Consider the following 26,789-nt stretch of genomic DNA (forward strand, 5'->3'; position numbering starts at 1 on the left):
TGATTCCATTTACAACAGGCAAAATTAATCTCTGGTGACAGAAGTCAGGGCTGCCTGTCTGGGTTGGGGGTTAGCATTTGACTCCAGAGGACACAAGAACTGCTGGCCTGGATCAGAGTGGTGATTACTCACGTGGAGACATTAGTTAAAACTCACTGAATGATACATTTAAAGTGGGTTCATTTGATAGTGTGGACATGATACCTAAATATGGAGTCAATTTTAAATGATGTCTAAAACCACAAACTAAAGTATTCCTGAACTAATAGAAATCCCTAACCATTAAATTAAGTTTTCTCCATCAGTGAATTCTAAAAGTGCATCTCATCTTTGGGGACATCTGCACATTTCCAGACATGATCCAAGTGGTCCTGTAACTTGGAAACGTTGATCCTGGGCTCAATGAGTTTTTAAGTCCTTTGCGCTCCTGGACCACACACTGCCTGGCAGACTATTCTAAGATGCTGTCATTAAATTGCCGAGATCTCTCGTCTTTACCCGGATCCTCCCTGAGGTCAATCAGCCCTCTGACTCTGGCAGGCGATGCTGTGTCATCACCCTGAGATCCACACGGTGTGACCCCGAGTGGCTTTTCTTAGCACTGCCCTCCCCAGCACTTCTAACAGATGGGTCTATTTCTGGAGCAGCAGTTCTTCTTACAGAAGGCATTTCTCTGCTCAAAATTAGTGGGTTAGGAATTAAGTCAGCCTAGAGACTGGCAACAGTCATAACTGTGAGGGCCGTGAGGGTCTGTTGGAGCAGTCATTCACAACTTAAAAGTGATTCACTGCTTTCTGATTCCGAAAGATCGAACACGCAGAGTAGAGCAAATGTTTAATTCACTGTTTACTACTGTACAATGATGAGGGAAGTATCTTATGTGAACAGAGCTATTTTTTTCCCCTCTGACTTGAGATTCTCCCCAGTCTACCGGTAAAGTGGTTCATGGTCAAGATGCCTGTGAGATAAATGAATGTGATGAAGACGAATTTTGCGATTGCCTTTGAGTCGTGCTAATGTTTTGAAATGCAGAGTCCTGAGTCAGTTTTCCTCGGGAGACCCCAATTTCTGCCAGTGTCATGGCTTCCTTCACCCCTAACCTCACATAGGCTGGCCTCTTCCACTAACCCTAAGTAAGCCCAAGGTGACGGAGGTGGCCGAGGGGCCCTGTCCTGAGCTGCAGCGGCCCTGGACCTATGGGGCCAGAACAGAGGATGGAGGCAGGCAGCCTTCCCTGTCCACACGCACGCTTCTCAAATGCCATTCAGTCCATTGTCAAGTGGGTGAAAAGGAAAGCAGAATATTAGCAGCCAGCCCCTCACAACAACTTGACCATTACGGTGCTATCCTTTTTCATATTTTACAGATGAGGAAACTGAGCCTTAGAGAGATCAGGTTATTTGCTACGCTCACACGAGTACTGTGGGCTTCTCTGATGGTTCAGATGGTAAAAAATCTGTCTGCAATGCAGGAGACCTGGGTTCGATCCCTGGGGAGGGAAGATCCCCTGGAGAAGGGAATGGCTACCCACTGCAGTATTCTTGTCTGGAGAATTCCATGGACACAGGAGCCTGAAGCCCCGTGCATCCATGGGGTTGCAAAGACTCGGACGTCACTGAGCGACTAGCACTTTCACACTTTCATGAGTACTGTAGCTGGGGTGCTGATTCCAGAGCCCGAACGGTTTTATCCTGTTTAGGAAAGGACAAATCCCAAATCTGACTGAACTAGGAATCTGACGTGGAAAAAAGCACAGTATTTTAGTTATGAGCCCTTCTTGATTTTCTAGAGGTCTTCAGGAATTGAACGTTAACTCTTGGCCTTACATAGAACTGTTCTCTCCCAGACGCCCGGAGCGGCTGTCTTTAGGGCCATGGCATCACCTTGTGGTCAGGGTAGGAACTGCACCTTCCCGGTAGTCCCCGAGTCCCAGCTCATACTACTAGGCTTTTCTCAACATCTGAGTACACTCAGTCTGAAATTCCAGAGGAAAAATTCTGCTAGAACGGGGCTTGAGGCAGTTGGCTGGCTGATTTCCAGAGCCAGGAGAAAGAAGCCTTTCATTTCCCCTCCTCGCGTTCCCACCTACCTTGGCTAAAGAGCCATGTGCCCTTCCCGCGGCTAAAGAGCCATGTGCCCTTCCCGCAGGAAGCTGTCCGCCCCCCTCTTCCCCCAGCACAGTGGTCCACAATCTTTTAGGTATGAGGCACCGGTTTTGCGGAGGGGGGATGGTTTCAGGGTGATTCAAGCATGTTACATTTATTGTGTACTTTATTTCTATTATTATTACATCAGCACTACCTCAGAACATCAGGCATTACGTCTTGGAGGTTGGGGACCCATGCCTCAGCAGACAGCCTGGAGTTCCTTTCTGTCTTTTAACCCTCTGTTCTTTTAACCCTCTGCACCCCACTCCCACCCTGCCATGTTGTGCTGGCTGTAACTGGGTCTGACTGTTTTCTTTCCATGTTGTTTTCTTCTGGGTGCAGAGGGAAATGTGGATTCTTTGAAATTGCCTCAAGAGTTTCATCTTTGCTATTTCAGCTAAGCTGATCTTATTTCTAAGATTATAAGCTACAGGATTTTGGATAATTCACATAACCTCAGTGAGCCTCTTCTGCACAATGGGGATATGACTAGGCCAAAGATGTTCATGATGATTAAATGACATGCTGCACTTAAAAGTATTTTGTAAACTATAATAAAATATACAAATATAGTTATTTATATATGTATATATAAATTTGATAATATCAGCAATTGTTTCTTGCTCACCACTGAAAGTAGGCAGCAAAAATGCCTTATTTAGGCAATAAATCTCTCTTCCTCTTTACATAAGTGGGATAGGGATCATATAAGAGGTGAGAGTGAGGAAAAGTGTTAAGACAACTTCCCAATAAGTTTTCATGAGGAGGAGGACCAGGGTCTTTGCTTCATAATTAGTATAGGGTATGCCTCTTCCCACTTTGTTTCAGGGTCTTAAAATAGGTCTATTACAAAATTGCTACATTCCAGTTTTAGAGCTTATAAGCCCTTCCTATACTTATGGTTGGTCACACTTAGTCTTCATGATCGTCCTGAAAGAGGTTTGATAATATCTGTTTGCCTGTTTAACAGACGAAGAAGTTGATGATCAGACAGATGAAGTGTTTTCCTGAAGTTCTCAGGGTAGCAAAGTTGAGTCTAGAATGTGGATTTTTAGATTTCTAATCAGGACACCTTCACTTACCACTAATCATGTTCTCTCTTTATACTAACGAATAGGGGCTTCCAAACGTTTTTGACCATCAGTCACAGTAAGAGACACCGTTTGTAAAGTAGACACATAGGTGACAACTGAAACCAAAGCATCAAGGAACAGTACTCATCCTGATTATGCCCACTGCACCCTATTCTGTCCTGTTCCTTAAAGATGTGCTGTTCACAGTCATTAAAAAGATTCACAACCCACCAGTGGATTGAGACATGCAGTTTGGAAAATATTGATCTAGAAGGTTCTCAAACAATCCCCACAGGACATATGCCCAATACAAGTCCACGGTCTCAAATGGATATTATAAACCTCAGGGAATGAAGAGGAAAATAAAATGAATCAGAAAGTGTCCCCCAACTAGAATATATTGTCTATGGATTAGACAGTTAACTCTTGGAAATCGTTTGAGATATGATTTAAAAAACCAAAATAGCAGCACTACAGCTACTGTGATTCCACCACATTATGTGCCTGGTAAGTCACTTCAGTTATGCCCAACTCTTTGAGACCCCGTGGACTGTGGTCTGCCAGGCTCCTCTGTCCATGGGATTCTCCAAGCAAGATTACTGGAGTGGGTTGCCATTTCCTCCTCCTGGGATCTTCCAGACCCAGAGATCAAACCCACAACTCTTATGTCTATCTGCACTGGCAGGCGGGTTCTTTACAACTAGCACCACCTGGGAACCATATTGTGAGCACAGCATCTATCACTCATAATAATTATTGTCTTTTTATACATCAGTGTCCACCTGCCTAACTTTCGACCTTGAAGGAAGGGGCTGCACTTTAATCTCAGGGTATTGAGCATTGTGCCTGTTGGGTGCTCAATAAATGTTGGTTCACTTGATACACTAAAAAAAATGAATCATGAATTGCAACGATCCTACTTTCTTTTATTAACACTGTTCAAAATAACTTTAAGTTCAAAAGGCAATGACTTGGTCTATGTACGATCCATGCATTAAAAACTAAGGACTACTTGGGACTTCCCTGGGGGTCCAGTGGTTAAGACTTTGTGCTCCCAATGCAGGGGGTGCAGGTTCAATTCCTGGTCAAGGAACTACGATCCCAAAGCAAAAAAAAAAAAAAAAAAAAAAAAAAATTAGGGACTACAAGCTTCATCCTTTTGCTATCACCCTGGGGAAATCCAGAGTCTAAATGGAAGGAGAAGTCACAAAGAAAGAGGGAGAAACATGGCTCCCAAACTCCTGAAGAGTGGGTCTGTGCTATTCAAATAAATGCCAGTTTGTAATGATTTTTTTTTTTTCATTTGGTGACTTGACTATCTCCTAATTGAGTTGAAGCCTAAAGACTTTACATACAAGTTTGACCAAGGCAACCAAACTGCAATGCAAGAGTATGAATTTTGGCTCATGGCTATGTTGGAAAGGAAAAGCTGTGATGAGCCTTCCAGCAGGGCACCTTACAAGCACTGGGGAGCTCCCTCTGCTGTGAGTCTTTGCCACAGGCTTGGCTGCGCTTAATGAGAGCCAAGATCACACACTCCGAAGGCCCCAGAGACAAAGTCTGTGCAGCCTGAAGCAACAGGACAGACTCCAGGTCCACACAGCTGTCCTGCCTATGGGTTCTCACAGATGCAAGTGCAGCCTCTCTCCCCAGGTAGTCAAGACCCAGGATCTCTGGGGACCCACAGGATGCCTGGACAGCTCCAGGACCCTGCCCGATGGACTGGTGTGTGAAACAGCAACTCTTCATGCCCCAGCCTTTGGGAAGGACCAGAGATGACATCAATGCCCTGTTTGTTCTCTGGGCAGAGAGAGTGCGTGTACCAGCAGCACCATTACACATGCTGCCTGATGCTAAGAGAGATGCAGGGACGGATGGTGTTGGATCTGTGCCATCTCTTTGTTTTTCTCTTTGAAATGAACTGGGAAAATAGGTTGCACTGCAGTCCACAGGGTTTTCTTTGGATTTTTGTTTGTGAATAGTCATTAATAATGAAGCTACCAATTGCAAACTAAAAAACTAAAATATATTTAAAAAGTCTATTTACATGGAGATTTAAAAATAATGTTACAATGTCTTTTAGATATTGCAGATTAGTATTTCTTTATTCTATGAAACATAAATGCTTTTTAAAATTGTGAGTGAACATAGTCACTTAAATGTGTATGAAGAGAATGAAAAGAATATGAGCTTTCGGTTTAGGCAGACCTGGGTTTGAATGGTAGTGCTGGCCCTTTCTAACCTGCATGTGTGCATGTTAAGCTGCTTCAGTCGTTTCTGACTTTGTGCAACCCTGTGGACTGTAGCTGGCCAGGCTCCTTTGTCCATGGCATTTTCCAGGCAAGAATATTGGAGTGAATTGCCATTTCCTTCCTCAGGGGATCTTCTGGACCCAGGGATCGAACCCACTTCTCTTAGGTCTCTTGCATTGGCAGGTGGGTTCTTTACCACTAGTGCCACCCGGGAAGCCTTCTAACCTGCACGACAGGGGTGAAATGTATAACTTCCCTGGTCCTCAATTTCCTATTAAGATGGGAAAGCAATGCCATACAGGACTGCTGTGAGGATTAAATACAAGTGCAGTCAAATTAATTTATTAAATCAGCGAGATCTACTTTTTCACTTCTAATTTAATAAATACATAATTTGGGGCATGTAAATACTACATATGTTTACATGTTAGCTTTCATGTATATTTCACATCTAGTTTTATAAACGTAAGTCAGAAAATCTTCTTTCCCACAACCCTTTATAAGTCTGTGAAGCAGAAAAGAGTAAAACATAATTTTATTTTACAGATGAAAAAGTTAATTCCCACGAAGAGAGTGAGTTAATTACCAAACCAAGCCTGAAGTCCAATTTTTTGACTTCCAAATACTGGTAAAGTCCCAGGTGGAAGTGTTGTGAAAGTGTTAGTTTCTCAGTCCTATCCAACTCTGCGACCGCATGGACTATATACAGCCCACCAGGCGGCTCTGTCCATGGGATTCTCCAGGCAAGAATACTGGCTGCTGCTGCTAAGTCACTTCAGTCGAGTCTGATTCTGTGCGACCCCAGAGACGGCAGCCCACCAGGCTCCTCTGTCCCTGGGACTCTCCAGGCAAGAATACTAGAGTGGGTTGCATTTCCTGCTCCAGGGGATCTTCCCCACCCAGGGATCGAACCTCAGTCTCCTGTGTTGCAGGCAGATTCTTTTCTAGGTTACCTTATGTTCCCAGTGCAGCAATTTAAAACCAGGGGAGAGGAGGGGATGAGATTGGGGGTGGGGTGGGGATGCATACTTGGAAGAAATATAGTAATATTTTAATCATTTCTATTTGTCTTTAATCATGACCCTTAATTTATTTGAAGACTTCAAAGGACATTACAGGCGAACGCGGGCTGTTTCTGTCGATCAAAAGGGGCATGTGTTGGAGAAGTGCCAAAATCACCACCTCAGGAAGCGGATTCCCCCCACATGAAACCTGAAACCAACCTTCCGTTTCCTGGGGATGGGCTCATCAAAGAGCAGGTTGCCGGCCTCCGCCTCGTCGATGCCGTCGTCGGGGGGCGCGGGGCTGCGGAAGGGCTTGAAGCTGTCGGCGGACAGCGGCGGCGACGGCGTGGACGGGTTGGACTGGTCGCTGGGGGCGCTCCAGCTCCAGTAGCCGCTGCTGCTCGAGCTGGAAGGCACGCCGCCCGCCTCCTTCCAGGATCCGCTCAGGCCCTCTGTCGGAGCACACAATCACAGTGTCAGCGCCCAGTCCCCGGCTCCCGGGCGCCCAGGCCGGGGGCAGAGGGGCGGTGTGAGCCGGGATCCCCGGCTGCTGAAAGCACCTGCAGCCCACTCGGTAACCTGCAACAGCTCAGGACGTACGTTATACTCTATTTATACTTTCCAAAAAGTTGCATGGTAGTTTGTTCATGAACATTTGTTTTAGCCATATGTGTGTGCGCGCTAAGTCGCTTCTGGCCTGTGGACTGTAGCCCACCATGCTTCTCTGTCCATGGGATTCTCCAGGCAAGAATACTAAAGTGGGTTGCCGTGTCCTCCTCAGGACAGGCCTTTTCTAAGAGTTTTCTGACGGATGTTGCTTTATGCAACACTAGTTCTTTAGGATGATAGTGGAGAATACATGAAAACAAGGAGAAAAAAAAAAGATGTTATGGTTCACTAAGTTTAGGAAGTTTAGGTGTTTATGGACTATGTTACTAAGGGAGTAATGATTTGCAGTATTTCTCCAAACCCCATCCCCACATTTTAACATTTTAAAAGGAATTTCTTACAGGGCTGTGATCTTTGGAATACATTTATAGAGTTGATCTAAGATTTAAGAACCTAAGAGAGAGAATTTCTGATTAGTTACCTAAAGCCATTTGCCATCCAGCTTATTATAACAAATAATTGTGCCTTATATTTGGCGTGTGTTTTACATGTTACAAGGGCCTCCTGGTAGCTCAGCTGGTGAAGAATCCGCCTGCAATGCAAGCGACCCTAGTTCGATTCCTGGGTTGGGAAGATCCCCTGGAGGAGGAATCAGCTACCCACTCTAGTATTCTGGCTTGCGGAATTCCATGGACAGAGGAGCCTGGTGGGCTACAGTCCATGTGATCAAAAAGAGTTGGACACAACTGAGCGACTTTCACTTTTATTTCACTTACATCTTACAAAGCTTATTCACACAATCTGATGCATTCTCATAATATCTATCTTTCAGAGTAAGGATTATTATGCCCATTTTACAGATGAAGTCCCTGAGGCACCAGGAAATTAACTGACTTGCCATGATTAGTACATAACAAGGATGGGCCAGGGTCTCAAAGGCTGGTCTACCAGTTAGCCCTCCTTCTCCTTCAGTACATGCAGACTCTGGGTGTGAACATCCTTGTTTCTTTCTGGCAAAGCTGAGATCAGAAAAGGACTTATTGGTAATAATTACTGATAAGATTGGTGTTGAATTTTACCTTTCCACTTGTGGGAGAAAACATGAAATGCTTGCTAATAGAGATTTTTGCCCAGTTGGAATGTCTTCAGGGGCTCTCTTAATCACTGAAGATTTGCTTTACTTTTCAAAATGCCCAATCTTAATTAGCATTTGTATAAATTTGACTTTCTTTTGGATAACTTCTCCTCCATATTAATATGCATTTTGAATATATTAAAACTATATCCTAACTCTTGTAGGAAAAAAATCCCCAAATGCCTCATTAAAGAAATGCTATTAACATCTGTGTAATTAGTAATGAACTGAAGACAAACAACATGCTGGCATTCATCGAAAAATTTCTTGACTATCTTCACCTAATGATAGGTTTCCAGCATATTCCTCAACTATGTCAAGCAAAAAGTTCAGTTAGATGAATGAAGTTTTAAGTTGAATAGCAGAAGTAAGTTAACCATCTCATTAAAGCCAAGCTCTAACCGAATTACAAGGTCTGTTATGCAAGTTCACACCTTGATAGCATTAACAAAACCAAACCAGCATCTCACTCCCTGTGGTCTACACAGAGACTGAGATACTCCCTGGACTGGAGTTGCCTCTACTAAATAAGAAAGCTCTTTGCAATATATAAATTCAAGAGCAGTCTAGTGTAAGGTCTTAGGTAATATTACCTGGTGGACAAACTCACTTGGCAGGCCCAGGAGGCTTATAAATAAATATATTTATATTTATATAAATATAAATATATAAATATATAAATATATATATTTATATATAAATATATTTATAAGCATATTTATATATATGCTTCAATAGAAGCATAAACTTGCTTCAAAAACAAGTTCGTGGTGCAAGATCTGTAATCATGGTAAGTATGAGGAACTGGCAGGAGGAGAAGGGGACAACAGAGGATGAGATGGTTGCATGGCATCACCGACTCGATGGACATGAGTTTGAGCAAGCTCTGGAAGTTGGTGATGGACAGGGAAGCCTGGCGTGCTGCCAGGCTTGGGGGGTTCCCAGTCCATGGGGTCACAAAGAGTCAGACACGACCGATCAACTGAACTGAACTGATGAGGAACTGAAATAATTTTGAAGCCAACTATTGTTCCAGTGTGGTTACACACTGCTTCCTGCATGTGCCAAGAGTTAATTTATTTGTTTCCCTGTGAATGGCATTTCCTTTAGAAACACTATTTAATCAGAAGGACAATGGAATATAGAAATAAATCTTTCAGAAGCCAATTTCTAGTGTTTTTTAGAGAGCAGTGTCTTCTTATCTTAAACAAGCTTTTGCTAAAAATTCAGACAGGCATTTTGCTGGAATCTCCTTCGTTTTGGACCCACATCCTAACAAAATGATCCTTTCCTAGCACAGCAGAGGACCACAACAGTTTTCAAAAATTCACTGATATGCAATAATTCTGGAGATAATCTTCATTTCTAAAAAATAGCTTTCCTTATCATAAATTGCTTTCCCTTTTTAAGAATTTGCTTCCTTTTGCAGAATAAATGAGAGACATCAGATATTTGGGATTACTATCTGGATAGTTATTTTTTAAAGTCATAACGAACACTCTCTTTATAACTATGCTAAGAAAAGTTTGTAATGAAGATGCAAAAGGCTTATTTTGATCCTAACATTTCAATACAAAGGAATATAAAAACGTTCTTAATTTTAAAATTCCAATGGTAAAAGGAATGAGTACATAAAAATAATTGTTTTCCCCTGAGGATTCCATGAAATTCTGTCATTCTTTTTTCCTAGAATAGGTTTTGGGGATGACTTCAGCCTTGCTTTTCCTATCATCTTTCTTTAGCAGCTTTGCCAGGCTGAGAAGGCTATCAGGAAAGATCAGGCTCATCCCAAGAGCATAGAAGCTACTCTAAGTGAAGTGACATCACCCCAACTTGTGGGGAATCAAGACAGTAGGCACCGCTGATTTCTGGTACTGATCTGAATTCCCAGCATCTTGATCATTCTTCCCACTTCCAAATAGATTGCAGTAAGTTTGGGTGAGGACTTGATGGATGTTCCACAAATTTATTTTAACACCTCCTGTTTATAACCAGATTATGGGGGAACCCTAGCTCTAGCTTGCCAGTGACTAGGCTGGCTTTTGAGAGGAGGTTTTCCCTGGCTGGTAAGTTCTACCCGGTGGCCTCAGAATAACTGATCTGCATTTCACTGATCTGCAATGTGGCTTCCGCTCCACAGGTCGTCCACTGTAAATGCTCTTTTCAAAGCCATCACATTCTTCTTGATGCAGAATTGAGTCCTTTTCACCTCGACCTTCTGAATCATCAGCTGTTGCTCCCTGAAACAAGCTTTTCTCTTGACTTCCATGAAATCACACTCTCCTGCTCTCCTCTGCTTCTCCAGTTACCCCCTACCTTCCTGGGTTCTTTTCCTTACATAAGGAGGAGGCTCACCACTTCTCACTTAGCCACCTTCTCATTATCCTTTACTTTTCCACAGCTCTCTTAGGGTCAGCTCATCTACGTTCATGGCTTCAAAATGTCGCCTTTCAATTCTGCATCAGCCCAGATCTCTCTCCCAGGCTGACCCAGAACCCCATCAGATGCTGTCTTTGGATGATCCCCAGGTACTCCCTACTAAATGTGTTTCAAGCTGGATTTCTCTTCTTCGGCAACGCCACCTCTTGCTCCTAACATTCACCAATAGATCTCTTCCTCTGCCTTTGCTCATCACCACAGGGAATAGACTTCCCAGAAGTCACCCTTGTCACTCCTTCTCCTTTATCTTCTCTGTCTATCACCAAGTCTTGCTGATTCTGCCTTCTTCATATTTCTCAATTATGCCCTGTATGCATCCCCACTGTGACCACCAAGGTGCAGGACACGCACATGTTTTGTTCTGTTTATTTATTTTTTTGTTTTTGTCTTTTATACCCAATTATAACTTTCCAATGTTTCAATCATCTAATAGCTCTCCTATAGCCTCAGAAGAATGTCCAAACTCATAACCAGACAGATATGACTCCTTGATTTCCTGCCAGGCTCTCCAGCTTCATCTCCTACTCCCCCACTAATTTATCATATTGAATTATATGAGTCAATATTATATCATGACTGAGACAAGAGATCTGGAATCAGAATGATATGGAAAGAGGTTCAGCTCTGTTTAAAGTCAGCTAATCCTCAAGTGTCTCAGCTTACTCATCTGTAAAATAGAGATAACATCTCATAGAATTGTGAGAATTACATGAGATAAAGTAAACCTAGTATAAGGCACATACTAAGTTCTCAATAAATGCTAGCTATTAATACAGCTGTGATAGTCCCCCCCCCCCAAAAGGTTGTACATTACCTAGGAGTATGGACACTCTTTCAACGATATATTCAAACCATCTATTATGGTTGTTGTTCAGTCTCTAAGTCATGTCCAACTTTTTGTGATCCCATGAACTGCAGCATGCCAGGCTGCATCTGTTATGGTACCTAATAAATATATACTGAATAAAAGAATGGATTAAGGAGCCTGGGATAATGCTTTTTCAAGATACTTAATCTTCAGAGTTCTTTGGTCCAACTATCCCTCCAACCAAACAAAAAAAAAAAAAAAAAAAAAGGCTGGGGAAGTAACTTCATGAGACCAATCTCCATCTACCTGGGGCAATGCAGAACACAAGTTCTTAAAGACAAGTTGGAAAGGTGGTGGAGGTCAGTAAATGTGCACTCGATGGGTGGACGTAGGAGTGAGATGCAGTGGGGTCTTTGGGATGATGAGGAGGAGGCTGGTAGCTCCGGGGTCCATTTCTTTCACATTTCCGCTCACTTCCCACTAGTGGGTGAGGGTCCATTGTGTGTGTCGGGAATGAGTCTGCACGTAAGTGCAAAGACCAGAGTCTGGAAGGATGTGTTCCAAACTGCTGAGAGCGACTGCCTCTGGGGAGGGGCTGGCACTGGGAGGGTTTGTGCAACACATGGCTGAATTTTAAAATACGGGTGTGTTCATGTGCTGTGTCGTTAAAAAACAACTGGGGAACAAAAAAAGGGAAAAAAGGGGAAGAGAAAGAGAAAAAGAAAAGAGCTTCCTCAAAGAGCAGCTCTGCTCCTGATGTGAGAGGACCCTTCCCTGCGCCCTGCGCACCAGGCTCACCGTTCTGCCGCACGGGAGGGCTCCGAACCAACGGGCTGGTGGACAAGCTGGTCAGGACCATGGCTGCCGTCACCTTATCCATGTCCAGCTCCTCCGAAGACTTCCTGGAAGACAGGAAGGGACGTGGTGAACTGTTTATTCTGCCTCTCTGTGCCACGTTCCCACACACGTTTGCCCCTTTCGATTGTCCCCATGAAAACGCAATGCTTTGTTAGTTTTATTGTACAGATGAGGAAGTCAAAGTCCAGCAGTTAAGTGATTCAGTCAAAATCATATAGTATTGATGGTCCACGGTTAAGACTCCGAGCTTCCACTGCAAAGGTTACAGGTTCAATCCTTGTTCAGGGAACTAAGATCCCACAAGCTGCACAGTGTCTCAAAAGTTTAATTTGATAAAAAAATCTGATTAAAAATTGTATGTAATATTAGGAGGTGTCAGGTTCATCCATCGGTCATTCACCTAACAGGCGTTTATTCAGAGTGCAGTATGGGGCTAGACTCTTCTAGGCATGGGTGATTTGTGGTAAACCACACACAAGGCTGATGAGGAGAAACACAGGGTCAGCAAACAACCAAAAAGGGAGAGACTAATTTCTGGTAGTGACACGTGCTATGTCGGGTACAGACGATTTGACATGACAAGGACCGTGGACAGCTGCACTTAACGGGGTCAGGGAAGGTTCTCTGAGGAGGTGACCTTTCAGCTGAATTGTGAAGGAGGAGGAGGATAAATTGAGCCCCAGCAGCAGGACAGCTGTGCGAAGGCGAGGCATCAGGAATCGGCGCTGGACGTTTGGAGAGTGACCCACTGGTGTGAGAAGGGGAGAGTGGTGCTGAGCCGGTCACGCGGGGTCTTTTAGCTGTGGGAGGCACTTCCATGTTATTCCAGGTGGAACAGGATGTGACCAGAAGGCTTGAAGCAGGTCTAATGATGTAAAATGACTGATATTTAAAAAATCACGACCTGAGCTGCTATGTGGAGAATGAGTTCTAGGAAAGGTAGCATAGAAGCAGGGAGGCTAGTTAGGACATAACTGTTAGGAGTTCAGGCGGGGGGACAGAGTCTCGTGGACTAGGGTGGGGGCAGCAGCAGGGGCTTGGAGGACTGGCCGCTGCTCGGGGTGTGCGGGGTGAGCAGAAGGGAATGTGCCCAGGGGTGTGGCTGGAGCATTAACTGGACCCATCTACTGCTCTGGAGAGGGTGGGAGACTATGCAGTGAGGGGTGTTAAACTCCAGTGCTGACTTTTCCACGTTCTACGAGAGGAAGGCTAGGGCAGAGAGTAGTTGCTGTGTTAACATGAAGAGCCACTGAGATGAAGAGTTCACTCTGGTTCATTAATTTTGGCCAGCTAACCCTGAATAGAGGCTCATCAGATAATGATCATTGTGAATTGAAACCGGCTTGTTTAAATTCATTTCAATAATGAAGTCAGCACTGAGAGGGGGAAAATGTATGCATTAATAGTACCCTGACATTAGATAAATTGTACCGCCTCCTCAGAGATGAATATTTTATTTCAAACGAGGGAACAACTGAAGGAGCACAGTGGAGGATTAATAAGTCATATCGATAAAGGAACTGACATTTTGACAAAGGTGGTTTTCATCCACAGGTGTGCTGTATAGTTTGTAAAAGCAATGAACTCTTGAGAGACAAACTTTATAGCATCGCTTCAAAACAACAAAGGGAAAAAAGATTCCTGACTTGGAGAAAAATCAAACGGTTCCCAGTTAAGGTAGGTTGGGGAACTGCTCAATCAATTTCATCATGAAATTACAAAAATTATTACAATTTGGCTCTCTGATGTTCACCATAGTGCTGAATTACTAAGCAAAGCTTACTCTTTCAATCTAAGGTACCAAAAGATGGGAATGTTTGAAATTTTCTTCTATAGTTCTTCTCAAAGTGCCTTATGCTCTCTCTTGGCAAATTGATCTATCAAAAGACAAATTACTTGGTTCAGAGAAAAGTACTTCTAGAAAGCAAGCTTGAGAACACACACAATGAAATTCACTGCACAGAAACTTTCAAGACAGTTTCGTACACTTAGGGAAGAAACCACTCACTCATTTGGCATACCATTAAGAGATTTTACAGCATCTACAATTTATAAGATCCTCACACTTGGGAGTAAAGGTGATCCTAATTTTTTTTTTTTTTTTTCCCCAGAAATGAGACCTCTTGAAACAGCACCAGGGAAAGAATGTAAATCATCTTAAAGTAATTCTGAGTGTTTTATGCCTCAGTCTTCCCATGTAGTCATGGCCACAGAGGGAAGGGGTTACTTGGGGGGCGTGAAGGAGAAAAGGTTGCTGTAGAAACGGTTAGGTATAAACAGATGGTGGGGCGCCTTCCACAGGCGGCTCCGGCCGGAGCTCAGCTGTCAGGACCACTCCCGGCCAGCAGGGGGTGCACCTGAGCAGTCCATGCTGCCATCTCTTCCAGGACTGAATAATGGGAGCTGCTCATTTCTCTTTCCAATTATCAGCCTTCTCTTTTTTTGTTAACACAAGGTTTAAGAACCTGGAAACGAGTTCCATGAGCCTGGCGCAGGGAAATGGCATGACTCTGTAGGGAGAAGGTCCCTTTGCCACTTGCTCCCGTCCCAAAAGGGACCTGCTATACAGTCATGGTTTTTCCCTCTTCTATCTCTAGGTTTCAGGGACCTTCGTTTTTCCTTCCTCAATCTGCTCTGTGGCCTTTTTGATTTTTCACATCTAACATACACGTTTATGTTTTATAGGTCTCATTGATAATTAACACAAAAGCTGATTTGTGTGTTAAGTATGATGATCAATACAGCATGTATCATTATAAAATATGCATTTATTTTGCAATTCCAAAAGCTGGCATTTCAAAATAATTATTGAGTGTCATAAAGCAGATTTCTGATGAGCAAAAAGAGGAATAAACATTAGTATAATCAGGGTGTTTTTGTATTTAAGTTTCCCACCGGTACTGGAAGTCACTAAAAAACAACAATAAAAAAATCAAAAGAATACATAGCTAATGATTCAGTTAACCTATATTTCTTGGGAAGCATTGTTATCATGCTACATGAAACATTACCAGATGATATGGCCTTGTGCTGAGTTGTGTTTTTGTTTTTATCTTTGTTTAATTTCTTTTGGTACAGTACTATCTAATTACTGATTAATTGGTGCTGTAAATTCAAATCCTTATAATTAAACATGAAGAGATGATATCCAAAGTAGAATTTGTAACACTTTGAGAAAATCGCTACAAAGGCCCTCTGGTAGATTTAAAGTTGTTGAGGCAGGGGGAAAAAAACATTATCGGTAATACTAAATATTCTCTCCTAGTTTGAAATTGAATTTGAGTCTACTGTAGAAAACCTTACTAATCATATGTTTACAAAAGGCTTTTCAATTTTTCTTTTCTCTCAAACTTAGTTGAGTACTAGAAGACTTAATAATACGTAGAATTATTTTTTAAAAACAGTAATATTCATTGTTACTCTAAATGTCAGTGGTCTTGAACCTTTTTGGCACCAGGGGCCAGTTTCATGGAAGACAATTTTTCCATGGCCTAGGGATGTGGGGGGGATGTTTCAGGATGATTCTCACAAGGAGCGAGCAACCTAGATCCCTTGTATGTGTGGTTCACAGTAGGGTTCGAGCTCCTTCAATTCCATTCAGTTCAGTCACTCAGTCATGTCCAACTCTTTGCAACCCCATGGACTGCAGCACGCCAGGCCTCCCTGTTCATCACCAACTCCCGGAGCTTACTTAAACTCATGTCCATTGAGTCGGTGATGCCATCCAACCATCTCATCCTCTGTCATCCCCTTCTCCTCCTGCCTTCAATCTTTATCAGCATCAGGGTCTTTTTCAAATGAGTCAGTTCTTTGCATCAGGCAACCAAAGTATTGGAGTTTCAGCTTCAACATCAGTCCTTCCAATGAATATTCAGGACTGACTTCCTTTAGGATGGACTGGTTGGATGTCCTAGCTGTCCGAGGGACTCTATGAGAATCTAATGCTACCATTGATCTGACAGGAGGCAGAGCTCAGGTGGTAAAGTAAGCGATGGGGAGTGGCTGTAAATATAGATGAAGTCTGATCACACGCTTGCCACTCACCTCCTGTTGTGTGGCCCAGCTCCTAGTAGGCCATGGATCAATCCCATGGCCCTGGGGTTTGGGGACCCCTGCTCTATGTGATTTGTCCCTCAGGTTGACCTGGCTTACTGAACAGGATTTCAAAGAGGGGAGAATCACATTTCAGGCAAGGAATTAGGCAAGTCCTTGCCTTGCAATCTGCCTAGGAGTCCTATTAGAAGGATGGGAGATGACGGCACAGAGCCTGGGCCAGTTCGCAGGGCCTCACATGCCAGGCTGAGTGGTTTGTCATGTCCTTGCAAGCAGAGGGAAGTCACTGAACCCTTTTGAACCTGGGGGAGAGAGAGATGACCAATCTGTATTTTAGGAACATGTCAAAATGGAACATGTAATGGAAAGGGAAGAAGCTAAAAGTAGGTTGTTTAGCTACTTATAGTTAATCCATAATTCAAACCCCAAGTAATAGACTAAGAGACAACTATTCCTCAATGAACAGATAGTATTTAGTCTTTGAGTACAGACTCCCTATATATCTGCTAAGGAGGAGTCTTGGGCTTCTCTGGGAGAGGCAGTAAAGGTAATGGTTAAGAGCACAGGCTCTGGAATGAGTTAGATCATGTGGCTTCAAATCCACTCTGCCATTACTAGCTGTGTGACCTTGGGTAAATTACTAACATCTCGGAGTCTCTGTTTCTTCATTATAAAAAGGAAGACAAAAAATAGGTCTGTTGAGGGGCTTCCTTGCTGATCCAGTGGTAAAGAATCTGCCCGCCAATGCAGGAGACACAGGTTAGATCCCTGATCCAGGAAGATCCCACACGCCATGGGTCAACTGAACCTGTGCGTCACAGCTACTGAGCCTGTGCTCGAGAGCCCGCGAGCCACAACAACCGAGTCCACGCACCTAGACCCTGTGCTCTGCACCAAGAGAGGCCACCACAAGGAGAAGCCCATACACCGCGACAGAGAGTAGCCCCTGCTCACCGCAACTTGAGAAAAGCCCGTACACAGCGGTGAAGACTCAGCACAGCCAAAAATAAATAAAGTTCAAACAGAATAGATCTGCTGAGAAGATTAAATGAAAAAATGTACATGAGCACCAACATACAGCCTCACTAGAGTCAGGGTTCCATGGGTGTTAGCCTTTATTAACCTTCAAGTTCATGAACACGCCCATAGCACGTAACCCCCATGAAAGAGGAAAGTGTTAGGTTTCTTCACTTGCTCTTCTTATTCAGCACCAGCATTAGCAGTTGTTGCTTTTCTGTGTGTGTGTGTGTGTGTGTGTGTGTGTGGTGGTGGTGGTGATGGTATTATTTTTCATAAAGACAGTTGTAACTTCACAAGAAGTGCTCTGTAAGAGGTGGCAACTGTGTAGCGAGGAGCAGCTGCTGGGCTCCTCACTGGTGCCACATGCTGGAGCCTTGGCAAGGATGTGGCTCATGACATCATGGCTCTTGAGGTCCCCCCACAAGCAGCCAAAGCCTCCAGTGACCATTTGGATTTTATTTCTGCTCTCAGCCCTCATTCCTGCACTACTAGCTATGTGCTCAGAGCTCTTTTCAGTTCAGTTCAGTTCAGTCGCTCAGTCGTGTCTGACTCTTTGCAACCTCATGGACTGCAGCACGCCAGGCCTCCCTGTCCATCACCAACTCCCGGAGTTTACTCAAACTCATGTCTGTTGAGTTGGTGATGCCATCCAGCCATCTCATCCTCTGTTGTTCCCTTCTCCTCCCACCTTCAATCTTTCCCAGCATCAGGGCCTTTTCAAATGAGTCAGTTCTTCACATTAGGTGCCAAAGAGCTCTTTTAGTTCCTGGAAATACAGTGTCAAGAAAACTCAGCAGAGACTCTGCCCTCCAGAGCTGTGCTCTGTTGGAGAACCAGACCTTCATCAGACACATAGATAAACATAAATTTAGCTTCTCAGGTGGCTCAGGGGTAAAGAATATGACTGCCATTGCAGGGGACGTGGGTTCGATCCCTGGGTGGGAAAGGTCCGCTGGAGAAGGAAATGGCAATCCACTCCAGTGTTTTTGCCTAGAAAATCCCATGGACAGAGGAGCCTGGTGGGCTACAGTCCGTGGGGTCACAAGACTCAGACATGAGTCAGTGACTAAACCACCACCCACAGACGTGATAAATGCCAGGTAGGAGTGGCTGGACTGGGGGCTCCTGGCTAAGGGGAAAGCTCCCAGCTCAGGACTGGAAGGGGGCACTGGCCGTAGCCTTGCTGAGGGTGTGGACGAGCCCAGGGCCGGTCAGTACCGGAGCACGGGCCAGGCTGCCTTCAGAAGCAAGGCTGAGGGCGGTGGGGAGGGCCAGCTGGGTCTGGCAGCCCTCCCTTGGGGAGCGGCAGCTGGGTCGGGCCTGTGGAGTTCTCTAAGGCTCTTACCTTAAAGGCCTGGGAAGCATTGAGGTGTTTCCAGCAGGGTCGGGTGGGGAGGGGTCAGGTCAAGTTGAGGTGATGCTATCAGATTTACTTTTCAAAAAGCTCACCCTGGCCGCCATGTGGAAAATGAGTTTCTGGGGTTTGACAACTGATCTTTTATCTGAGGAATTGACTGCCTGGTGACTGTGGCAGCAGGTTGCGGGATGACAGCAACTGTGACACGAAGAGGCAGTCAGGGGGTGTGTGCAGCATCGGCGGACCCGGCCCCAGGCCCAGGGTCTCCGGCTGGGTGGGTGCGGCCAGCTGGCCCTGAGTGCTTGGCCCTGGCCTGCGCCGACAAGCCCAACTATTGTTCACGCCTCAAGAAGCGTTTTTTTTCTTTTGAAACACGTCATGCCTGAATGCCATCTGCTCGGAGGGTGTGTACAAACACGGTCTCCCCTGGCTAGCCCACCAGCTAACAGAAAAGTGTTTTACACCCCAGAGAGCCATAAAAGACATTTATCTGCAATTAAAATGCTGTAGTAAGAAAACGGAAATAAAAATGAATACTACATCCCTTAGATTAGAACTAATCTAGTTCCTTAGCAACCACTGAAATCTGCTGTCTAGACCAAGTTCAATTACTTTTAAAACTTGTGGTAATCTTCAGACAAGGAATAAATTCTGAAAATAAACTCTCTCCCACTAGAATGGGCACAGTGACATCTCCAATCCTGGAATTCTGGGAGAGCTTTCCCTGAGAGTTTGGAAAACTGGATTCAGTCACTGTTAAATGTGATTAAAAAGCACAAAAACTTCATTTTCTTTCTAAAGGGATCTTGTAGCAAAAGTGGTCCATTTTCCTCCAGTTTCATTTTAGCTGTTGTTTCTTTGAGACTACAAGGAAGATGAGAGAAGCTGCCTATTGTATTAAGGTGTCCAGTGGCCTTGATCAAACAAGATGCAAAAATGAGAGCAAACACATGATAATACATGAGGCAACACAGGTCAGTACTTCTGAAACTACCTGTGGGGAAGGATAATTTTTAAGAAATTTCTAATCAGTCATGGATCAATACTTTTGTCAAATACAAGGGGGAAAATGACCCATTGAAGATGTGTGTGCTAAGTCGCTCCAGTTGTGTTTGATTTTTTGCAACCCCATGGACTGTAGCCCACCAGGCTCCTCTGTCCATGGGGATTCTCCAGGCAAGAATACTGGAGTGGGTTGCCATGCCCTCCTCCAGGGGATCTTCCCAACCCAGGGATTGAACCCGCGTCTCTTGTGTCTCTTGCATTGGCAGACGGGTTCTTTACTACTAGTGCCAGTGGAAGATGTGGTCATGTCAAACTGCTATGCAAGTTTCTAAACTGCTGCTTCCTCTCAGTTTCTGTACCAGCTCACTGTGGGCTGATGACAGAGTGCAGACTGGCACTGGTCCACGGACCACCCACTGAGTACGTGGCACCAGGCAATTGCTTTGATGTCCATTTCACTTTGCCTGAAAAGTCAACATCCAGTCCCCTCCCTCTTTCCTGACTTGCTGCTCTGGTCCCCTGGGGTCCTCCCACCACCTTTGTCACTTGGTACCCCGGGGCCCACGTTCCATCATCAGTAATTCCTCACCTTCTCCCCCTACTGTATCTCAGCCCTCCTCTGAATTCTGTCCTCTTTTCCATCAGAGTTTCCTGTCAGTCTCACTGAGGTCAGGTGGGGATGCTCACCTTTGACCTGCCCCCCTAGGAGACCATCCCCCTTCACCCTCATGCAAAAACTCCTGGGCTTTTGAGGCTCAGCTGTGCAGTTACCTGACTCTCTCCTTCTTTCTGTTTGAGCCATCACCTGCCTTTCTAACAGCACCTCTCTCCCCTAACAGTCATCTAATATTTTGGCAAATACATTATAGCTGTTATTTTTTAATAATTTATAATTATAGCTATGCTCCTAGGAGACTGATCGAAAGCATCCAATAACCTAACTTCTGTGCCCCTAGCCCCCCAATATTCAGCCTAGTGCTGAGCTTAAGGAAAGACCCTGCAGCCAAGTATACTGAGGGTTAATTCCCAGCAACTCCATTTACTAGATGAATGATTTTAGGCAAACCTTGTAGCTTTGTGCAGCTTCATTCGTCTTGCATAAAATGGGTATAATAATGATACTGACCTCACAGGGTTTTGGAAGAATTAAATAATTTACGTAAACTATCTGACCTATATGTATGTGAGTGAGTGTGCATAGTCAGGTCCGACTCTTTGCGACCCCATGGACTGCAGCGTGCCAGGCTTCCCTGTTCATCACCAACTCCAGGAGTTTACTCAAACTCATGTCCATTGAGTCGGTGATGCCATGCAACCATCTCATCCTCTGACGTACCCTTCTCCTCCTGCCTTCAATCTTTCCCAGCATCAGGGTCTTTTCCAATGAGTCAGTTCTTCTCATCAGAGGGCTAAAGTACTGAAGCTTCAGCTGCAGCATCAGTCCTTCCAGTGAATATTCAGGACTGATTTCCTTTAGGATTGACAGTCCATGTTGCTGCAAATGGCAAAATTTTATTCTTTTTTTATGGTTGAGTATAGTCCATTCTGGGCTTCCCTGGTGACTCAGATGGTAAAATGCCTGTAGCTTAGATGGTAAAGAATCTGCCTGCAATGCAGGAGAGCTGGGTCAGGAAGATCCCCTGGAGAAAGGAATGGTAACCCACTCCAGTGTTCTTGCCTCGAGAATCCCATGGAGAGAGGAGCCTGGTGGGCTACAGTCCATGGGGTGGCAGAGAGTGAGTGACCAACACTACTACTGTTATATTCCATTGTAATATATATACTACATCTTCTTTATCCATTCATCTGTTGATGGACACTTAGGTTGCTTCCAGGTCTTGGCTACTGGGGACAGAGCTACTATGAACACGTTTCATGTATCTTTTTGAATTAGGGCTTTTGGTAAACAGCGGATACTCTAACCTCCTACATTTTACAGTAAATTAAGGCCACCAGCCATGACCTCTCACATTTTGCCTCTTCACCTCCTTTCTCCGGCATCACAAGTAGGTTCAAGTGTTGCCTTTCCTGCTTGAAGCCTTGCTCCACCGGACCCATCTTCATCCTCCTCTAAGAGCCTGCTCCTCCTTCTGCACCCACTAGCTTTTTTCTCCGTCCACTAACATGCTTAAGGGTTTCTTCCCATCTGCACTCGGGGTCACGGAGCAGGAATGGATGGGGTAGAACAGGAATGAGGGCAGGGGTTGGAGATCACAAGGGACAAAAGACTCTCAAGGAGGGACAGGCTTATAGTGTCAACGGCTGTGGAGACCAAGCCCATCAGGACCAAGGGAACCAGCAGCCAGGAAACAGAAGAAACTGTAGTATGGATGGAAGTGACATTGCTGTGGGTTGAGGAGTGAATGGTTACTAGGAGGTGAGAAATCCAAGGCAGGGATCATAAACGACTTTGGAAAGAAGCTTGGCTATGAAGGTAAGAAGGCTGCTGTTCCTGGAGGGAGTTAGAAGGTATTTGTTTGTCTTCAGATGGATGGGCTCTGTGCTCAGTCGCTTCAGTCGTGTCCAACTCTTTGTGAGACCCTATGGACTGTAGCCAGCCAGGCTCCTCTGTCCATGGGATTCTCCAGGCAAGAATCCTGGAGTGGGTTGCCATGCCCTCCTCCAGGGGATCTTCCTGACTGGGGGATCCAACTCTTGTCTGCTTGTGTCTCCTGCACTGCGGGTGGATTTTTACCCACTGAGCCACCTGGGAAGCCCAAATGGGAGTCTAGTGCATTTAAATGCTGACAAGAAAGGGCCAGTAGGATGGAGAAGTTGGAGATCCAGGAGAGGATAATAAATGGACAAGGTCTTTACTAAGGCTGCATAGAGTGGGGTCCCCAGCTCAGGTGGAATCCACTTTATACACCGGCAGAGCATCGTCCCTGTAATGAGCGAGCAGAGTGCTGGTGGCCTGGGCACAGCCACGTGTAGTGTGGGCTCGGGGACATGATGACGTGTCTTTATGGAGGTTTTCTGCTTTAGTTCTTTCCTCAGAAGCAGGCATGGTTCTCTGTGGGGAGTGGGGGCCCTGGGCTGAAGGTTTGATGTCAGAGTTATGAATAAGGAGAGAGAAAGCTGAACAGGACACCACAAGACAGCCACCAAGAATAGCTCTGCTGAGAGGCAGGGGTGGGGGCTTTGAGAGCTGCAGGAGGGGGTGGGGGGCAGCTGCTGGATTTTCCTGGTTGGGGGGGGGGGTCGATGAAGAGGTGTGCAGAGAGGGCCGTGGGATCTTAGTTTAGGAAATGAGTGAAGGCTGGAGGGGCCGAAAGATGGGGGAGCAAATGCAGAGAAACCAGAGATCTTAATGAGATCTAAATACAAGCGGGTGGGAGCAAGAGAGAGGAAGGGCTGAAAGAACTGGAGGTCATGAGCAGGCGTGGAGTACTGGAGATGGAGATTTGAGAGAGAGAGAGGAATCGTGGCAGACAGCAGGGCCAGGGCCTGGCCACAGGAGAAGCGCAGAGGTGGAGGAGGGGTGAAGTCACTGCATCATGAATGGTGAGGCTGCCTATATAATGGTCGCTCATGTCACCTAGGAGAGGAAACTGTGAGCAGGTGATGCAAGTCTTTAGTAAAGGGTGAGTGACCAGGATGTCAGGAGAGTCAAGCCAGGGGAGAAGTGGAGGGGCCTCAAGCAGCAGGAGGTTTATGCGGGAGTGGAGAAGCTGACAGCTTGTTAACAGCCGTGGGGACTGGGAGACATTCCTTCCTGAGAGGTTCCCCACCGCCTTCGGGAGGAGGTTCACACCCCTGCGCAGGAAGCAGAGGCAGGAGACGCGTGGCCCTCTCTAGTGGGGTGGCTGTGTCTCGCCGCATTTCAGCCCAGGTACTCCGCAGGGCTTCCCTGGGGGCTCGGTTGGTAAAGAATCGCCTGCAATGTGAGAGACCCCGGTTTGATCCCTGGGTTGGGAAGATCCCCTGGAGAAGGGAAAGGCTACCCACTCCAGTACTCTGGCCTGGAGAATTCCATGGACTGTATAGTCCATACAGTCGCAAAGAGTCGGACACGACTGAGTGACTTTCACATTCACTTTCCACAGGGCAGCTCCCCAGTGGTAGTCACACCCTCCTCTCCGTTCCTGGGCACAAGTTACCCCCTCTGCTTTGGGAGCAAGCTTCCTCTGGGTTTCCCCCTGCCCCGCCTGTCTCCCCCTTGCACCGTCAGCTCCGTCCCACAGGGAGCGGGAGGAGGGAGTGGGAGTCCTCCAGGGAGGAGGCCTGCGGACCCTCGGCCGCAGGTGTGGTCAGGTGTGCGCTCCCCCTCGCCCCTGGACATCACGATTGTCTGACATCTATTGCCAACATGGAGCACAAAACCTGGCCTAAGGTCAACTCTTCGTGAAGAGTTTGGGAGGAATCAGTGTCAAGTAGAGGCGGTGGCCGGGTGGCAAAGAGCAGCACAGAAGCCCAGCTGAAGATCTTGCGCCGTTTTCTTCCGCTCATTAGACCCAGTAATTCATTCAGTTCCTCAAGTGGAAAACAATTTCTCAAAAATTCAGCTATTAAATAAATCATTCACATGAATATCTTTTTTACTGGCTCCAAAGAGTGCCGGCCTATCTCTGCAGAATTGACGTGGGACCGGTGTCTAGGGTCCTGCTCCGTATTCACCAAGGCCCGCAGACCCGTCAGCGCACTCTGGGATGGCAGCAGTAACATTATTAAATAATAAGTTCCAAATCCCCTGAAAACAATTCTGTGTGATGAGCTGGACTTCTGCATGTGAGCAGGCTGCAGAGTGTAGCTCCGGGAAGCATCAAGAACACCCCTGGTGGCCTTTTTGCTGTGTAGGTTTGCGCTTTTGATTGCAGTCAGTGTGTTCTCCGGGAGCCACGAGGCTGGGCTGAAATCCACAGTTTTCTCTGCACACAAAGCCTTCTATAAATGTGAAAGTGCCCTTCTGGGATGGCCTTTTAGGCAACAGATGCTGGAAGACCAGAGGGGACATGTCAAATCCTCTCTTGTGACAATGTGCGTGTGTGTGTGTGTGTGTGTATCTGTGTTATCTTCATGCCTGTGTCTTTCCGGGTTGATGCCCTGCGTGGGTCTGTGTGTGACTGTCTACATGTGGACGTATGTGCTCTGTGCAGAGAAGGGGATGGAAGGAGCTGCAGGTGACCATGGTCCCAGACTCCATCTCCTGCCCAGAACAGTGGCCTTTTTCTTCCTGAACTCTGGATGGCCAGGTTCTTGCTGACTCTCTGTATTCCAGAAGCATCTGCCTGCCTCTCAGCAGTGGCCAGGCAAGGTAGTCAGACTGTCTGGAAAGGGCCCATGGATGTTTTAGCGGGTTTTTGCTTGGGCTGCTATCTGTCTTCCCCAGGTGGTGCTAGTGGTAAAGAGCCCTCCTGCCAATGCAGGGGACATAAGAGACGTCTGTTCAATCCCTAGGTCGAGAAGATCTCCCAGAGAAGGGCATGACAGTCCACTCTGGCATTCTTGTCTGGAGAATCCCCATGGACAGAGGAGCCTGGTGGGCTGCAGTCCACGGAGTCACAAAGAGTTGGACGTGACTGAGTGACTTAGGATGCACGCAGTCTGTCCATCTGGGCAGCAAGCCAGCCAGTCCCTGCGTTCTCGGGAGCACCTGGCTGGGCAGAGCCGGCCATGTGTGCAGAGGTGGTGGGTCCCAGGCCAACAGAGCCGAAGTCTGGGTCATTCAGGTCACCTGCAGCAGCTAACAGGCTGCAGGTCACATGCCCCAGCTGTCCTCAAGAAGGAAAATGTGATCACAATCGCATCTCTCACTTGTACTTTCACATCCAAGTCAGGTCATTCCAGACTTTCTGGTGGGGTTAATTACATTGTTGCTCCAAGGCCTGAAATCCATTGAGGCTTCAATGATAGATACGCAACAAGAAATGAAGGTTTACTCTCTAGCACAGGAAACCATAGTCAATATCTTGTAATAACCTATAATAGAAAATAATCTGAAAAATAATAACATGTATATGTTTAACTGAACCACCTTGCTCTGCACCTGAAACATTGCAAGTCAACTATACTTCAATAATACATATGTATGAAGAAAAAAATTCATAAGTTTAAAGATTAAAAAACAATAATTTCCAGCTACACTGATGGGAATAACAGTTATTTCATAAGGGCAATTGGGAAAAAACCAATTGAGTGTTTTCTAGTTTGCCAATTTAGGGGAAAAGTGATTTTTTTTCTCTAGATATTAATTTTTTAAAGTAAGGTTTAAAAATACTGTTTCTTATTTCTCATACTTCTCTTTCCTGAGTGGGTATCATTATTATGCTGGCAACAGGCCTAAGTGTGGGTGAGGGATGGTCACTGTAGCTGTCTTACCTGACTTTTTCCACAGAGAGAGGCTCCTACTGTTTCCAAGCAAGCCGCCCCAAAAGGCTTCTCCAGAGCAAGAGGAAGCCCCCTCTCTGTAGGAGAAAGCAGCTTTGTACACATTGCTGCCCACATACTACAGGCACCGGGGTACCTGCCCTACCTCCCAGGAGCGGCCACTTGAGCTGGGCAGACGAAAACTGTTAGCAGGTCAGTGGGCTAGCTCATTCCCCTGCTCTAGGCTGGGGCAGGGCTGGGGGGTGGGGGGGAGGGTGCTTGAGGGTGGTGGGAGGGGGTAGATATGGAACTTGTTGTTCTATTTATAATCCTTGGTTTATTTCATCTTTAGCTTGTCTGGGGCCTGCTTGCAGACTTCAGTCACTTCTGGCTACACCCATGGCAGGACTGATGTGTGCATTGTCTCATGCTATTAAAGAAGGGGGCAAACTGGTATGTATGTTAATGAATTAACTCCTTTTTAAACTGCTCATTTTAGATTTGACTTAAAAAAAAGAAAAAAGTCATCTTTTTTTCAAAAACATCTTTTTTCTAATAATAGATAATATTTATTCAGCATTCCCAATGCCAAATGCCTATGTACCTTATTTGAAATGGTCACTTTATTGATATTACTGCCCATTTACAAATGTGAAGACTATGGTAATTTCCTAAGGGCACTTGGCCAGTATGCTAGCCCTGCCTTATTCCAGTGGTCCAATG

The 26,789-nt window shown here is 45.6% G+C and overlaps 1 protein-coding gene across 1 annotated transcript in view; it reads right to left on the minus strand.

Annotated features, from left to right (window-relative positions):
- The window catches only part of ZNF704 (zinc finger protein 704), a 247,159-nt gene that overhangs the window by 42,038 nt on the left and 178,332 nt on the right, over window positions 1–26,789 (minus strand). Inside the window, exons 3-4 of the mRNA XM_020891160.2 lie at window positions 12,266–12,369; window positions 6,696–6,928 (exon numbers count right to left, since the gene is read on the minus strand). Coding sequence (XP_020746819.2) covers window positions 6,696–6,928; window positions 12,266–12,369 — 337 coding nt within the window. The remainder of the gene's footprint in view (window positions 1–6,695; window positions 6,929–12,265; window positions 12,370–26,789) is intronic.

This window comes from Odocoileus virginianus, chromosome 15 (assembly GCF_023699985.2).
Source record: "Odocoileus virginianus isolate 20LAN1187 ecotype Illinois chromosome 15, Ovbor_1.2, whole genome shotgun sequence".
NCBI classification, from domain to species: domain Eukaryota; kingdom Metazoa; phylum Chordata; class Mammalia; order Artiodactyla; family Cervidae; genus Odocoileus; species Odocoileus virginianus.